This window comes from Tamandua tetradactyla, chromosome 23 (genome assembly GCF_023851605.1).
Source record: "Tamandua tetradactyla isolate mTamTet1 chromosome 23, mTamTet1.pri, whole genome shotgun sequence".
NCBI classification, from domain to species: Eukaryota; Metazoa; Chordata; class Mammalia; order Pilosa; family Myrmecophagidae; genus Tamandua; species Tamandua tetradactyla.
The window spans coordinates 40,876,572-40,893,460 of record NC_135349.1 but is presented as its reverse complement, the minus strand read 5'-3'; the positions used below and the strand labels follow the sequence as shown (position 1 = coordinate 40,893,460).

Genomic DNA, 16,889 nt, shown 5'->3' with positions numbered 1-16,889 from the left:
AAATAGATGGAAGGGCATACCGTGTTCATGGATTGGAAGACTAAATATAGTTAAGATGTCAATCCTACCTAAATTGATTTACAGATTCAATGCAATACCAATCAAAATCCCAACAACTTATTTTTCAGAAATAGAAAAACCAATAAGCAAATTTATCTGGAAGGGCAGGGTGCCCCGAATTGCTAAAAACATCTTGAGGAAAAAAAACGAAGCTGGAGGTCTCGCGCTGCCTGACTTTAAGGCATATTATGAAGCCACAGTGGTCAAAACAGCATGGTATTGGCATAAAGATAGATATATCGACCAATGGAATCGAATAGAGTGCTCAGATATAGACCCTCTCATCTATGGACATTTGATCTTTGATAAGGCAGTCAAGCCAACTCACCTGGGACAGAGCAGTCTCTTCAATAAATGGTGCCTAGAGAACTGGATATCCATATGCAAAAGAATGAAAGAAGACCCATCTCTCACACCCTATACAAAAGTTAACTCAAAGTGGATCAAAGATCTAAACATTAGGTCTAAGACCATAAAACAGTTAGAGGAAAATGTTGGGAGATATCTTATGGATCTTACAACTGGAGGCGGTTTTATGGACCTTAAACCTAAAGCAAGAGCACTGAAGAAGGAAATAAATAAATGGGAACTCCTCAAAATTAAACACTTTTGTGCATCAAAGAACTTCATCAAGAAAGTAGAAAGACAGCCTTCACAATGGGAGACAATATTTGGAAATGATATATCAGATAAAGGTCTAGTATCCAGAATTTATAAAGAGATTGTTCATCTCAACAACAAAAAGACAGCCAACCCAATTACAAAATGGGAAAAAGACTTGAACAGACACCTCTCAGAAGAGGAAATACGGATGGCCAAGAGGCACATGAAGAGATGCTCAATGTCCCTGGCCATTAGAGAAATGCAAATCAAAACCACAATGAGATATCATCTCACACCCACCAGAATGGCCATTATCAACAAAACAGAAAATGACAAATGCTGGAGAGGATGCGGAGAAAGAGGCACACTTATCCACTGTTGGTGGGAATGTCAAAGGGTGCAACCACTGTGGAAGGCAGTTTGGCGGTTCCTCAAAAAGCTGAATATAGAACTGCCATACGACCCAGCAATACCATTGCTAGGTATCTACTCAAAGGACTTAAGGGCAAAGACACAAACGGACATTTGCACACCAATGTTTATAGCAGCATTATTTACAATTGCAAAGAGACGGAAACAGCCAAAATCTCCATCAACAGAAGAGTGGCTAAACAAACTGTGGTATATACATACGATGGAATATTATGCAGCTTTAAGACAAGATAAACTTATGAACCATGTAATAACATGGATGGACCTAGAGAATATTATGCTGAGTGAATCCAGCCAAAAACTAAAGGACAAATACTGTATGGTCCCACTGATGTGAACGGACATTCGAGAATAAACTTGAAATATGTCATTGGTAACAGAGCTCAGCAGGAGTTAGAAACAGGGTAAGACAATGGGTAATTGAAGCTGAAGGGATACAGACTGTGCAACAGGACTAGATACAAAAACTCAAAAATGGACAGCACAATAATACCTAATTGTAAAGTAATCATGTTAAAACACTGAATGAAGCTGCATCTGAGCTATAGGTTTTTGTTTTGTTTTGTGTTGTTTTGTTTTGATTTTACTATTATTACTTTTATTTTTTTCTCTATATTAACATTCTATATCTTTTTCGGTTATGTTGCTAGTTCTTCTAAACCAATGCAAATGTACTAAGAAATGATGATCATGCATCTATGTGATGATGTTAAGAATTAATGATTGCATGTGTAGAATGGTATGATCTCTAAATGTTGGGTTAATTTCTTTTTTTCCGTTAATTAAAAAAAAAAAAAAAAAAAAAGAGAAGGGATAATTGGAGATGAAGGGATACAGACTGTACAACGGGACTGGATATAAAAACTCAGAAATGGACAGCACAATACTACCCAATTGTAATGCAATTATGTTAAAACACTGAATGAAGCTGCATGTGAGGTATAGGTTTTTTGTTTTTGTTTTTTTTGTTTTTTTTCTTTCTATTATTGTTTTAATTCTTATTCTGTTGTCTTTTTATTTCTTTTTCTAAATCGATGCAAATGTACTAAGAAATGATGAATATGCAACTATGTGATGTTATTAAGAATTACTGATTGTACATGTAGATTGGAATGATTTCTAATTGTTTTGTTAATTCTTTTTTTAATTAATTAAAAAAAAAAAAAGCTAAGAAACTTAAAAAAAAAAAAAAAAAAAAAAGATAGAACAGCATTTCTCAATGGTTGTTTTTCATTATCAACCCTCCAAGGAGTCTTTTTAGACATTTTTCCTAATTGCCCATCCCCCATGGAATTTTAATAGCACAAATACACTGTCTGTTTATATACCATATGCATATCTGTGCTTTATATGTAAAAACAGTGAGTGTTTCCAACTTCCCAAAGAATAAATTTTCACCCCCTTGGGGACGATAGCCTCCATACATCCACATCAGGAACACAGAGCATAGAAGTTTAGCCTGGCTCTTCGGTAAACAACTAATATCTGGGCTCCTGAATGAATTTTTCTATGCAAATGTGTAGCAGTCAGAGCTTTTCATTAGTGCAAGTGAAAAACACTGTCCCTTCCTCTCTGCCTGCTTCAAAACCTCCCCCACCCATCCCCTCACCCCAGACTCCCCAGTCCTCGGTCTGCCCCTGCCAACGCTTTGATCACTCTGTCTGTTCTTGGCTGAACTCAGTCTCCAGTCTCTGACTCCCACAAGTTCTAAATTCCTTGAGTTTTTTCTCTTGTGTAATGAACTGGCTTCCATCAGGTAACGAGAACTTTTCTTGTCCTGGAAGGGGAGCCCTGCTCTAGAGTTTTCTTTGCTTTGCAGACCTAAGCATCTCACCTTCTGCAGACAACAGATTCTGAGGACGATGTGACTTTCCATGTCCATTTGCTAATTTTTTTTTAGTCATGCTCTGTTGGCTTCTTCTCCCCATTCAGGTGTTAAGGAAAGTGAAGATGTAGCCACCCCTTGCCACCTTTGTCCCACCACCCTGCAAACAAGTGCCTGGCACTGTGCTTAGACCCCTGCAGGTTCTGCATCCCTGAGTGCTGCCTGTCTGAACACTTAAGCACGTGCTCCACTAAAGCCAGCCATGGGCAGCTCAAAGCGGAAGACAATCAGTGATGGTGTTTGCCCAGGTTGGTGTTTTCAATTTTTAAAATTCTTTTGGGGGGCAGGCCACGGTGGCTCAGCAGGCAGGAATGCTTGCCTGCGATGCCAGAGGGCCCGGGTTCGATTCCCGGTGCCTGCCCATATTAAAAAAAAAAAAATGGAAAAAAAAATTTACAAAATTCTTTTGGAGCATGTGAAAATCATAAGTTTTCATATGAAAATCCATATTTCTGACTTCTCTTAAAATCTGAAAATCTGGCCATACCAAGTCCACGTTCCCATATAACCACAATGGAACAGACCTGCAGGCAAATCCCTCATGTAAGTGCATGGCAGACGCTCCTCTGTTGTCCACAGCCCCTAACTGGCCAATTCAATGGATTGTGATACTTGCTTGGTTTCTCTAGACATGGCGTTCTTAACCGTTGAAGTGAAAGTGTGTGTTTGGGGACTGAGAAAAAGGGGATAAACCAACCGTTCCATGGCTATGACTCCTTAATAATTGTGCCCCTAAATCGGTTGAATTTTACTTTTTTCCAAAAATATGATCCTCATTTTAACAAATGCTTACCATAGCCGTTTTCTGGAGCCCCAGGCACAGAGTGACCATATGGATTTGCCCTTGCCATGGATGTCATTTCAATGTTTTCTGGGTCATCTTCATTCTCTCTCCCGAGGATACCCAAGGGGCCATTGGCCCCGTGATGGACTGAGGGCTGGATCTGAGATGTTCTGGTGGACACCCTGAAATCCCAAAATGATGGGTCACTATCCATCTAGTGGTGTGCTGAGGATATCCATTCATCCATCCATCCATCCATCCACTCATCCACCCATCCATTTACCCATTCATCCATCGATCCATTGATCCATCAATCCATCCATCCACCCATCCACTCATCCACCCATTCATTTACCCATCCATCCATCTACCCATCCATCCATCCATCCATCCATCCATCCATCCATCCATCCATCCATCCACTCATCCACCCATTCATTTACCCATCCATCCATATATCCATCCATCCATCCATCCATCCGTTCATCCATCCATCCATCCATCCACTCATCCACCCATTCATTTACCCATCCATCCATTCATCCACCCATCCACTCATCCACCCATTCATTTACCCATCCATCCATCTACCCATCCATCCATCTACCCATCCATCCATCTACCCATCCATCCATCCATCCATCCATCCATCCACTCATCCACCCATCTATGAAGCCAGCCATTCCATAAATGTTGAATTTGTAGGTCAGTCATGGACTGGGGAGTGAGAGTACAAAAATAAAGACATGGAGAGTCTACCCTCATGAGCTCTCGATACAATCTGGTAGAGCTTCTTGGAAATGACCACTAACAATAATAAGTAGAAAGTGAGGAGTATCAGAAGACAGACTCAAGAAGTTCAGAGGAAGCTGAGAAGAATTCTTGTTGGGTGCTCAGGACAAGGAGGAAGGATGGATCTGGAAAGACGGCATTTGACTTGGGATTTTGAAGGATAGATTAAAACCTAAAGAGTTAAGGGGAAGGCATTCCAGAGATGAAGACCAGCATAATTGAAGGTGTGAGGACAGAAAGTGCAGAATGTATAAGAGGATTGTTAAGAAAATCAGCAAACCTGTAACAACAGTTCTCAATTATATATATATATATACCATTTCCCAAGCCTCACCCCCAACAATTAAATGATAATCTCAGGAAGTTGGGCCCAGGCATCTGCATCATTTTTTAAAGTCCCCAGTTTATCAGATAATTCCAGAGATCAGGTGGGGCCAAGAACTACTGAACTTTTCCTGTCTGGGGTGATGGAAATGTTTTGGTTTGGATGGTGGTGATGGTAGCACAAGATTGTGAATATAATTTAAATCACTGAATTGTACACTTAAAAGTTGTTAAAACGGGAAGTTTTACATCATAGATAAGTTGCTACAGTAAAACCTTTCAAAAAGTGTTTGAAGTATAGCAAAGGATGGATTTGGGCCTGTGAGGAAATAATAACTGGCAGGAGAAAAACAAAATACCATTGACCTAGAGTCTAGGGTCAAGGTAGGGAAGGGATAGGAGAAGCAGGAGGCATCTAATCAGGCTGGCCTTTCTTTGACAGGCACCTTCCATCGGCACAGTACATACTCATTCATAAATGCTCTCATAAGTGGGGAAGCATGGACAAAGAGAAGCAGAGTGACGGTATCAAATGTGTATTTTGGAATTATGAATTGGACAATGGGAGATAAGACCAAGGAGGTTTGAGCTGGTCTTGCTAACCTTTGCTATTTAGAGCCCGAAGACATTTTGACATGTCTGCTGCACATTCAAATCCCTTGTCCTTATTTTTAGAAAAAATGCCAGCCATCACTTTTTGTCACATTCGTGAAAATTAGTAATAGAAATAACAAATGAAAAATAAGGCTTGGATTGGTTAAAATTGTGATGGTGAAATTTGGTATTGATTTTTTTAATGATCATAAAATCACATCATACTGGTAACAATGAACACTGAAAAACCTAACACAGACAATATTGGACTTGGTAAAACTAAACTATTCAAATCAACACTGTCACCGGCCAGTATTGCCTCTGGTAAAAGTTATCATTGACTAAAAATTGATGGAAAAATAAAATCCTCTTGAGGAAATTTAGGTGAAACATGAGCCATGAAAAATTGGGCTTAAAAATAATCTTCAAGGAATACTCACAATGGTAAAAACTATATTCGATAAAATTTGATGAAAACAACAAGGCAGAAAATCAATGAATCAAATCTGCTGTAAAGTTTCCGTGAAAAGTAATCAATTCTGATGATAACAATTTCAGTAAAATAGAAAAAGAAAGCAGAAAAAACTTGGGAGTGGCTTTTTTAAAATCTTTGTATTGAAAAAAAAACAACCAACAATTGAGGAATTAAATTGACTTCATAGAATTAGATCTTCAAAAGATTTTCTTCGTAAAAAGACATCAGTGTCGAGATAAATCTGGTTAAAATGTTTGGATTCATCACTATCAAGTCTCTACTCTAACTTCAGTGTCAAGATCTCAAGGTCAAAAGAGTGTGAATCTAAATGTCTTGCATGGATTGCACAAGGAATTAATGGGCAACTGCGGGAGGAAGTCATCCAAGCAAGAGTGATGAAAGATTGAATTCAGGCAAAGGCTTGAGACCTCAGGCTGTTCCATGGTCTGGTCTGTAGGTGGGTATGGAAATTTCACCATAATTTGAGGTCATAGAAACCATCATACAATGTCCCCAGCCTAAACCACACCCACCAAGTCCCCTTTACTTGGCGATCTAACACCTGCCACCCTCAAGGGAAAGAGATAGCTGTACTTACCCCCTGGTCATTTCTGAGGTCTCAGAAGAACCATAATGACTATTACCCTCAGCATCTGGGTAATCAGGCTCTCCCCAAAAGTTTGGAGAGTTCTGATAAGACTCAGCACTGGGATAATCTGGCTCTCCAAAAAAGTTTGGAGGGTTGGGTTGATTCTCAACACGTGGATAATCAGGCTCTTCCAGAGAATATGTGTATGGATTGCTTCTGGAACCAGCATATCCTAGACTCCCTCTAGAGCCTGGCTGGTTGGAATTGGCTCTGGGACCAAGCTGATTAGAGTCACCCTGACCTCCAGGGTAGTCTGGTTCTTCCAAGGAGCCCAAATAATATGGTTTTGTTCTGGAACTTGCATAGTTTTCACTGCTTCTGGAACCTGGGAAATCAGGAATTTGTTGAGATCCAAGGTAGTCTGGTTTTCTGTATGAGCCTGAGTCGTATGGGTTGCTCGAAGAGTCAATATAATCTGGCTCTGCCAGAGAGCCAGGATAGTCTGGACTTGTTCTAGAGCCATTAGAGTATGGATTTCTTATGGTCCTGGAATAGTCTGGATTGCTCTGAGATCCAGGATAATCTGGCTCTGCCAGAGAGCCAAGGTAGTCTGAATTTGTTCTGGATCTTGCGGAGTATGAGTTGTTCCTAGTGCTTGGGTTGCCTGGATTATTCAAAGGACCTGAAGAATATGGATGATTCTGAGTTTTCAAATACCACTGCGTATGGTTCTGAGGCCCTGAATAGTCAGGGTAATCCGGATCTTCCTCGTACGCATTATTCCTGTAATAGGCAGACATGCTGGTACAGACTCTTCACCCAGGAGTGTTAAAATATCCCCGAATTCGCAATTTCTCAGAGATTTTTTTTTAGCTGTAAAACAAAAAGGAAGGACAAGGTCAAGCTTTTTTGTTTCTTCCCTATAGAGATTACTAGTTATCTTTGAGTTTTTGTTCTCCTTTTTTTTCATAGTGGGGTGCATGGCTACCCAGAAGAAAGACTGTTTCCCGGCTTCCCTTACAGCTAGGTCGTGAAACTGGTCAACGGGATGCAAGTAGAAGCGAGATACACAACTTCCATGCTGTGCTCTCTTAAAGGGAAGGGGCACGCCCTTCCTGTCTAGGTCTTCTTACTTCCCGTGGGCTGCAATGTGGAAATGATGGTGTGCCATCCTGGGCCACGCGTCCCAAGGCAGCACCCCAAGACAGCAGCAGCACAAGATGGAAGGAGCCTGAGACGGCGAAAACCTCACCGAGTAAAGCTCTCATACCAACTCAGACCCATATGTGACAAAGAAATTTTTATATAGTGTAAGCCACTATGCTTTGGTCGCCAATACATGCAGCCCAACTTACATCCTGACCAATCCATTCCCCCATCGCATGTGGGAAGAGACAATGAACTGAAGCCTTAGAAGGAACAAGGACTGTTTCAGCACTTTGATTAAAATTGTGGTTCTAGGGTCTAAAGTATAAATCAGTATGAATGCACAGAGGAAAAATGGAGGAGATAATTGCTGCAACTCCTTCCAGTCTGAAACTATGGATGAGTTCCATGAACCTCTAATCTACAGACACAGCCTACTCTCAAAGCAGAAGTGATAGTGTTCTCATTTCTGAGTGTGCTGGATATCTTTTGGTTTTACTTGCCTTTTATCCATTTCTCCTTCTTTTTGCATCAATACCCTGATCGTTCTCTAGGGATCTGTCCCTCCCCCACTCATGGTCCAGGTAATTCAGGAAGGGCCCATAGCATTCCTGACGCAAAGGATGGTCACATGACCCAAGCCTGCCAATCAGGGCCATCCCCCCATCCTGGGCAGAGGGTCTGGTTCAGGAGTGGGAATGCAGGGCCCAGATCAGTCCTCAGGACCTCGACTGGACTTACTGGGCAAGAGATGCTCTTATTTCACTGGGGATGCTAAGGTGATGGAATGTAAGCCTGGAGTTTCTGGCATAGAGTCAGGGGGAATAAAGAAGAAAATAATAAGGGAGAAAATCTGAAAGAGAATCAGTAGGATTTGAACAGCACAATTATAAAAATGTGTTTTCAGCAATCGTAACAAACTTGCCAGACCAATGCAAGTTGTTAATAATGGGTGCTGTATGGGAACCCTGTATTTTATGCGTGATTTTTCTGCAAACGCACAACATCCCTAATTAAAAAAAAAAAAAAGAATCAATGGGATTTGTTGGCTGGCTTGATAGAGAAAGATGAGAAATAAGGAAAATGAAGAAACTAATATCTCTATAGTTTCAAGCCAGGCTGTTTAGAAGAATGGTGATAGCTTTGAGAGAAGGAAGTAGAACATTTTTAAAGTTCAGCCAACTTCTATAAGTTTATCCCTATGCTACAGGCAAGGTTAGACTTTTTGTTGAGTAATCAGAGTTAAAGACAATATTAACCTTCTGCAATCACGTACAGCCTTAGAATGTTCTTTTGCCAACTCAATTCCATATTTCTTAGCATACTGGAAATCTGTTTGGTTTGATTTTGTCCCTGCCCAGCATCCATTTCTCTCTTTTGTGATAACACTTCAATGTTCCTTGAGTAACCACCCCCTTCTCACTCTCAGGTATGAACATGTGACCCAATTAGAATTTATTTTCTTCCTGACACAGTGATTGGGTCAGACTATATAACCCAATCAGAGCCAATGAGGTCCAATTACAGGAGTCGTTAGAACTGGTGGGAAGATAGAAGCCTTCTCTTTCCATTAGGAAGTTAGAAACCTGAAGCTGCTATGGATGGCCAATTGAGAAGGCCTGCCTGAGGGTAGGGAGGAGAACAGAGTCAAGAGGTAGGTGGAAAAAACAACCAATGCTGATGACATGGTTTAACCACCTGAATCCAGCCATGCCTGAAGGCTGACAATTACTTCATTCATGAACGAAAGTAAAGACTTTTCACTAATACGTTGAGTTTTGCAAATAGGAACACCTATATAAATTGTCTCTGAGTTCTATGAAGAGTAAATGCTGTGCTTTATTGCAGCTTATTTTTCATAACACAGAAATTGAACCCATTCATTTATTTACACTAAGACTAGAAATGAATATATTTATGGTCTGGAAACTTTGATGGCCCACCAAAACCCAAGTTATTGCATCTAGCGAGTTAAATGATGTCTACTATAGTTAAGAAATTGAAAATGGGTACAACTTTACCAGCCCAAGGAAAATGAATATGTCCATTAAAGGCAGAAAAATGAGTATGTCCACTAAAAGGCAAAGAGAATGTTCACAGGAGCATTTTTTTTCCATTGCAGCCAAAAATTGGAAGAAACCCAAATGTCTTTCATCAGCAGAATAAGTAATTAAAAAGTGGCACATTCATACAATAAATATGACATAAGAACTTCTGCTACATGTAACAACAGGGATGAATCTCACAGATGTAATGATGAGGGAAAAGAGTTAGACACAAAAGGTTACCTACTGTATAACATTTATACAAAGTTCTAGAACAGGCAAATTAGTAAATGGTGATAGAAGTCAGAACACCAGCTGCCTTGGGGAAGATATGGGAGGTAAGTGATGACTAGAACAGACATGGGGAAGGTTTCTGGGGTACTAAAAATGTTATTTACTTTAATCTGGGTGGTGGTTACATAGGGTTGTGTGAGTGTGTAAAAATTCATCAAGTTGTACACTTAAGATCTGTGTACCCCTTTGTAAACATATTACTCATTAATTTTTAAAAGGAAGATTAAAATTAAAATGAGCTAAACCAGAAGCCATAAAAGAAAAACTCTATTTCTCCAACAGGCCATGGCAGCACTTGGAAACAAAAACATAAACAAAAAACTAAGAGTTCTGGCTCATAAACCTTTCCAAATTTATGTATAAATGTGGTGGCTTGAATTATGTACCCAGACAAAAGACATGTTCTTAACCTTAACCCATGTCCCTGTGCATGTGAGCCCATCGTAAATAGGACCCTTTGAAGATGTTCTTAGTTAAGGTGTAGCCCATCCTGATTAGGTTATTCCTTAGTACTGGAGGCCCTATAAAGAGAAGTTACAGGAGGCCACATAGGAGTCAGGAGCCAGAAAAAAATGTGGAAGAGCAGACACCAGGAGAGATGGCCCACCACGTGGCGGGGGTCCAGATGGGAGCTAAGGGACCCCAAGGATTGCAGCAAGCCAGAGCCAGATTCGATTTTGGACTCCCAGTCTTCCAAACTGTGAGCCAAGAAATTCCTGTTGTTCAGCCAATTGCGTGATATTTGACACAGCAGCCTGGCAAACTAAGACAATAAATCACAGAAAATCTTGATCAATGAAACCAAAAGCTAGCTCAAGACAGGAGATATTACCTGAATTGAATTGTCTTTATGAGGCCATAAATGAAAGTAGCTTAGGACCCATCCCTTGGCCTTGTTTAGAATGGGGTTTAGTGCCCTCACTGGCTGTGGGACTTGCAAATGCCACTGAACCTCCCTGAGTCTATTTTCTCACCCATAAAATACCAAAAATAATATCCCCTAGGGTGCTTGGAAGGAAGGGAGGAGATATGGCACATGAAGCAGCTGGCACCAAGGAAGAAGTCACCAAACGGAAGCTATTATTACCACTATTTTTGATGTGTAAACTCTGCCTAACTTCCAAAATATGCATTGGTGGACAACAAAAGTCACGTATTCAATTAGAATATGATTAAAGAAATAGAATATATTTTATAATTGTGTAGAGGGAGAAAAAAATTCTACAAAATTCTTGGTTTGACATAGTGACTATAATTGAGAACTCAATTTTGCTGTGCACTTCTTAGTAGCCAAGCCTAAGTGAGAACCGTGAAAGATAATCTAATACTCACTAAATGTAAAAAAAAATTAAAAATTAAAAAAAAAGCAAGTATACCTGTTTTTTAAGGGGACCAGATTTCTTCCCAGGATAAATTTCTGAAAAGAATTTATCATGAGAACCCTTCCAAAGCAATCAGGTAACAGTACAGTAAAGCCAGAGCTCAAGGTCACAAGGAACCAAATGGCTCAGAAGCTCCAACAATTCCAGGATGAGCTGCCAGAGTAGAGTGAGATGTAGACTGCAGAATCTCCTTTAGGTCATTGCAAGGAGCTGTGCAGCCCTCTTGCGGGAAGGCAATGTCATATGGCTATTTCTGGAAAAATGGGCTGTGAGCAAAAGTGTCACTTCCAAGCCAAAGCATTTAGGAGCTAAAATGTGATTCCTTTTCCCCTGTTATAGCAGCCACAGACATTCCAGATGGGTTCTTACATGGCTAATGGAGCACAGCCCACCCCTACCAACTTGTCATAGCTTTTCGTGAGCAAAAAATAAGCTTTAACGTGTTGAGCCACTGGAGTTTTAAGGTTGTGTGTCAGTGCAGCAAAGCTTAGCAAAGCCTGACTAATACAAGACCATTGGCGTCTCTGTTTTGAATCTTTAACAAAACACACTCACACTAATACCAATGTCATATGGGATCAGGCAACAACTAGTTTCCAGTCTGTTGGTACATTTCTTCTGATGTCATTTGACAGGAACTTGGGTGTTGGGCAGCTTTTTCACAGTCTAGGAATGAAAGGTGCTCTAACAAATATCACCTGCACTGTTACTAATTACTAAACAAAGAGCTAAGTCTATAGAAATTGGTTGGGGAAGAAGAGGAAGGAGAAAACAAGAATAAGGAAGTAATTTTGTACTGTTGAATGAAGTGGGAGTGGTTTATGAGAATCTTATTCTTAGTTTCCTATTAACTATTAGTAGAATCAATTAAACACCCTACCCTTTCAAAGGAATGATAAATTTTGTGCCTTGGAGAAAACACAAAAAGATACTATAATTTTTTTTCTTTCAAGCTTTGTTTCTCAGTTATTTACACAATAACGGATATTTTTAGAGCATCTTACTCTAAGTCCTCCTTTTTTGTGCATAATAATAGGAATTTATTCGCTCACAGTTTCAGAGTTTAGAAGGCTTGTTTCTCCCAGGGGTGGGTATCTTCTGACTAGCCTGCAATCATTGGAGTCCCTTGGCTTTTCCATTACATGGCCATGTCTTCTCCTTTCTCTTCTGGATTCTGCTGAATGGCAGCTTCTAGCTGCCCCTGCGGCTCCTTTTTGTTTGTTTGTTTGACTTTCACTCTGTTTATAAAGGATCCCAGTATTCTGGATTAAAGCCCAACTTGATCCAGTTGGGCCACACCTTACTATCATCTTGAAGAGATCGTATTTTACAAGAGCCCACACCCACCTGAACGTGGACTAAGACCAAGAAAATGTCCAAACTAGGGTGCACGATTCAAACCACCACAAAATCAGCAGACGTCCAGTTGAGGCCATCCCAGATCACCCAGCTATGACCAATCTGCCAGTTTACCGTAGATAGATCAGCGCGCCCAGCAGAGATCAGCTAAGTAGGTACACAGCCTAACAGTCCAAGAGACACACAGAATCATGAATGAAATAAATAGTCGCTACTTTAAGCCACTAAATTTGAGCATATCAGTAGCAAAAGCTAACTGACACATTTACTAAATTCTTCCATATTCCTTATCTCACTTTACTCCCTTCATTACAAAAACCCTGTAAAGCAGGAAGGACAGGGATATTATCTCTATGTTCTAAGGGGAAGAAATTGAGCCCCAGAAAAGCTCAATGTAAGTCCTCCTTTTGACATCTCATTTAGAGTTTTGTACTTCACTAACAGTGCTTTTCAATCACTTTCCTTCTAAACCTGTCGTTTGATACTCCCTTCTAGAGCTTGCAAAGTTCTCTTGTTTGATATAACAATCTTGCACTTGTCATTCAGCTGGTCCAGGAGTGTTCAGAGGACAAATCACATCCTAGAATTTTAACCAAGTCACATTCCCTAGGCCATTTATCTAGATCTCAGCTCCCTTTTAGCTCTCCCAGCTCAAGACAACATAAGCCAGGGCAAGCCACCCACAAGCTTTGTTGTGCAGTTGTCAAAGTGATCTCACAAAACATAGGGAGTCAGTTTCCCTGAGGGTTGTCAGGCTAAGCTTTGTGTTTAATAACAAAACACTGGAAACAATCCAAAACCCTATCAACAGGGGATGTACTGAATGCGTTTCAGTTCATCTGCCCAACAGCATATCCTGGAGCTCTCTAAAAGAATGCCATACATATACCAGCAAGAGACTGCCACAATATATTGTTCATTGAAAAACTAGGTTGTAAACCAGTTGTTTTAGTTTTCAAAAGCTGCTGGAATGCAATATACCAGGAATGGAATGACTTTCAAAAAGGGAAATTTATTAAGTTGCAAGTTTACAGTTCTAAGACCATGAAAATGTCCAAACTAAGGCATCCAGGGACAGATACCTTGATTCAGGAAAGACCAATGGGTCCAGAACACCTTTGTTAGCTGGAAAGGCACATGGTGACATCTGCTAGCTTTCTCTTCTCATTTCATAAGCGTTCCTCAGGGGCGTTCTCCTTCTGCATCTCCAAAGGTCTCTGGTTGTGTGGGCTATAAAGCTTTTTCCAAAATGGTTCCCTCTTAAAGGGTTCCAGTAAGCAACCCCACCTTGAATGGGTGGAGACACACCTCCATGGAAATCATCTAATCAGAAGTTACCACCACAATTGGGTGGGTCACATCTCCATGGAAACAAAACAGATCCCATCCAGCTATATTGAATGCGGATTAAAGGATATGGGTTTTCTGGGGTACATAATAGCTTCAAACTGGCATACCAATATTATTGCAGTCTCATTTTTGTTAATAATATAGAAAAAAGACCTATGAGCAGCAGTTTTTAATTTTTGTATGTTTATTGGTTTGTTCGTTTTTTTGCATGGGCAGGCACTGGGAATCGAACCCGGGTTTCTGGCATGGCAGCAAGAACTCTGCCACTGCGCCACCACCACCTGCTCCTGAGCAATCGTAAAAAAAGAGTTCATTGAATCTATATGTACCCCCATGGAACAGTATTCATAATATATTTGAAAAAAAAAAAAAGACAGAGAGCATGTTGCAAAAAAATGCAGATGACGGGATGTCATTTTTGTAAGTAACATCAATAAACAAACCTTGTTAGCATTTGTGCAGGGAATGAAATCTGTAGGTTAAAGCATTAGTAGCAATTATATTATGAGAAGAGGCATGGATGAAATGTACATGTTGGTCATATTTGAATTTATATAATAATTGTATATTTTTTTATAATTTAAAAAAGATTTTAATCAGGATAGTCTAGGCATTAGTGAAGAAAGAAACCAGTTGTGCATGTCCGAGCTGGGTTTAGCATCAGTAGCATCAGAAGCCAGGCTGGCTTCAGCCACGATTTTGAAGAACTTGCCACCGATCTTTAGTGCCCTCTCTTTCTTTTCCTTCCTCTTCTTCCTTTCCTTTTCTCTTAGGATTGCCTGCTCCCTCCAAAGGTACTGGAATCCTGCAAACTCCTCTCTGACTATCCAGGGTCCTGCTTTAGGATGCCCTTCCCAGCATCAAAACTACCTAACCTACATGGAAGTATCTCGAAAAACTGTATGTGGAGCAAAAGAGGCCAGATGCAATACGTACAGACCGTACAGGAAGTTCAGGAACAGGCGAACCTTCCGGAATGATAAAAATGCTCTCTATCTCATTTGGTTGATGGTTACACAAATGCACGTAACTACAAAATCTCATCAAAGTAAAAGTTCAGATCTGTGTATTTCATTTTATGTAACTTACAGCTAAAGAAACAATACTGATAAATTTTTCGAAACGTATCTGTCCTGGGTCTCATTCCTGCAAATGACTAAAGCAGCAGGCTTCCAGTTTCTAGTGAACCAATTCAGGGCAAGGGGTTTGCGCAATAGCCTCTCAGGCAGCTGTGTGAACAAGGAAGAAGAGATTTCTCGGGGCAGTGCCTCAGGGTTTCTGACCCCTTCCTTGTCTCCAATGGAGGAAATGTCAAAATCCTGGTACTCGGCATGAAGGATGTTGCAGGCTGCAGTTTGGGGCAATATCCGAGAGAAATATTTAGCATTGGTCAAAGCATACATAATAAATATGTGCCAGGCTCTGCTGTAGGAGCTTTACCTATAGAGGATTAGCCCACTGTATCCTCACCAGGCAAGTAGGTGTGGTGGGTGGAAGAGTGAAAAGGGTCTTCGCAGGTGTGACTTGGGTTGAGCCCTACATCCCATGACAAGGGTCACCATTGCAATTTTAACCAATCCAAGTCTTATTTTTCATTTGTCATTTCTATTAATTTTCATGAATGCGACAAAAAGTGATGGCTGGCATTTTTTCTAAAAATAAGGATAAGGGATTGGAGTGTGCAGGAGACATGTCAAAATGTCTTCCCGCTCTAAATGGCAGGAGAGCAAGAGTCCATAGAAGAGATGTGGAGAAGACAAGGAGAAGGCCACGGGAAGACGGAGGCAGAGGTTTTGCAGCCAGAAGCCCAGGAATAGCAAGGATGGCTGGCAGCCCCCAGCAGTGAGGACGGAAGCGTAGAAACTTCTGCTGTTTTGAGCCACCAAGTTTGTGGGAATTTGTTAGGGGAGTGCTAGGAAACGAAGACAGTAAGGGTTCTTGTCACTTCTGTTTTACAGGTGAAGGAACTAAGTCACAGGGAGGGTGAGTAACGTGGCCATGGATGTGGCAGAGCTGGATCTGACCCCAGATGACCTGTCCCTAAGTAGCACAGGCCTCCACCATCCCCGTGGGAACAAGGACCGAGTCCGCTTTGCCGGCGGTCAGTACATACCTGTGAGATGAATGGATGAATGAATGAATGACCCTCCCCACTCAGGGGAAGTGACCACCTGTTCTACCTATGGATATGAAAGACAACCTACTCCTTTTCCTGCAGGAAAAGCCCACTCCTTTCAGCTGGGACAGTGTGGGGCAATGGCACATCAGAAATGATATAGGTTCCTCTCCTGTGCTGGAGAGAAAGAAACTCCACTCCAGAGGCTGGGGAAAGCTGGAAGCTGTGTTTCCAGGAGGAAGTAGGGAGAGGTCACCACTAAGCAGTTTTCCAAAAACTACACATTATTAAAAGCTTGTAACTAACAACGAGCATGGGTTCTTAACCTCCCTCCAGGTTAGGGATTTGCTTTGGGTGGGACAATCTCATATCACTGCAGGTACAACATCTCCTATCTGCTGGGATCTATGAAATGATCAGTGGAGAACAAGCCATCCGTGATGGAGACACGACTTTTCCCTACAGCACCGGGACAGGGTTGTTCTCCTAAAGCAATGAGTTCTTGGTTCAAAGCCATCAAATGAGTCTGTGACAAGTTACCAGATTAGATTCTAAGGCCGCAGGGTGGACTGAGCTACTTGGACTCAAACTTTGGAGGTCCACACTCGGCTTTCCTGGGGACTCCATTGATCCCCCAAAAGTCCCATTTCCCCAACCCG

General features: G+C 41.0%; 1 protein-coding gene across 1 annotated transcript in view; it reads right to left on the bottom strand.

The window, feature by feature from the left end:
- The window catches only part of TMC5 (transmembrane channel like 5), a 99,323-nt gene that overhangs the window by 66,027 nt on the left and 16,407 nt on the right, over positions 1-16,889 (bottom strand). The window contains exons 2-3 of the mRNA XM_077141694.1: positions 6,548-7,411; positions 3,774-3,946 (exon numbers count right to left, since the gene is read on the bottom strand). Coding sequence (XP_076997809.1) covers positions 3,774-3,946; positions 6,548-7,338 — 964 coding nt within the window. The 5' untranslated portion in view covers positions 7,339-7,411. The remainder of the gene's footprint in view (positions 1-3,773; positions 3,947-6,547; positions 7,412-16,889) is intronic.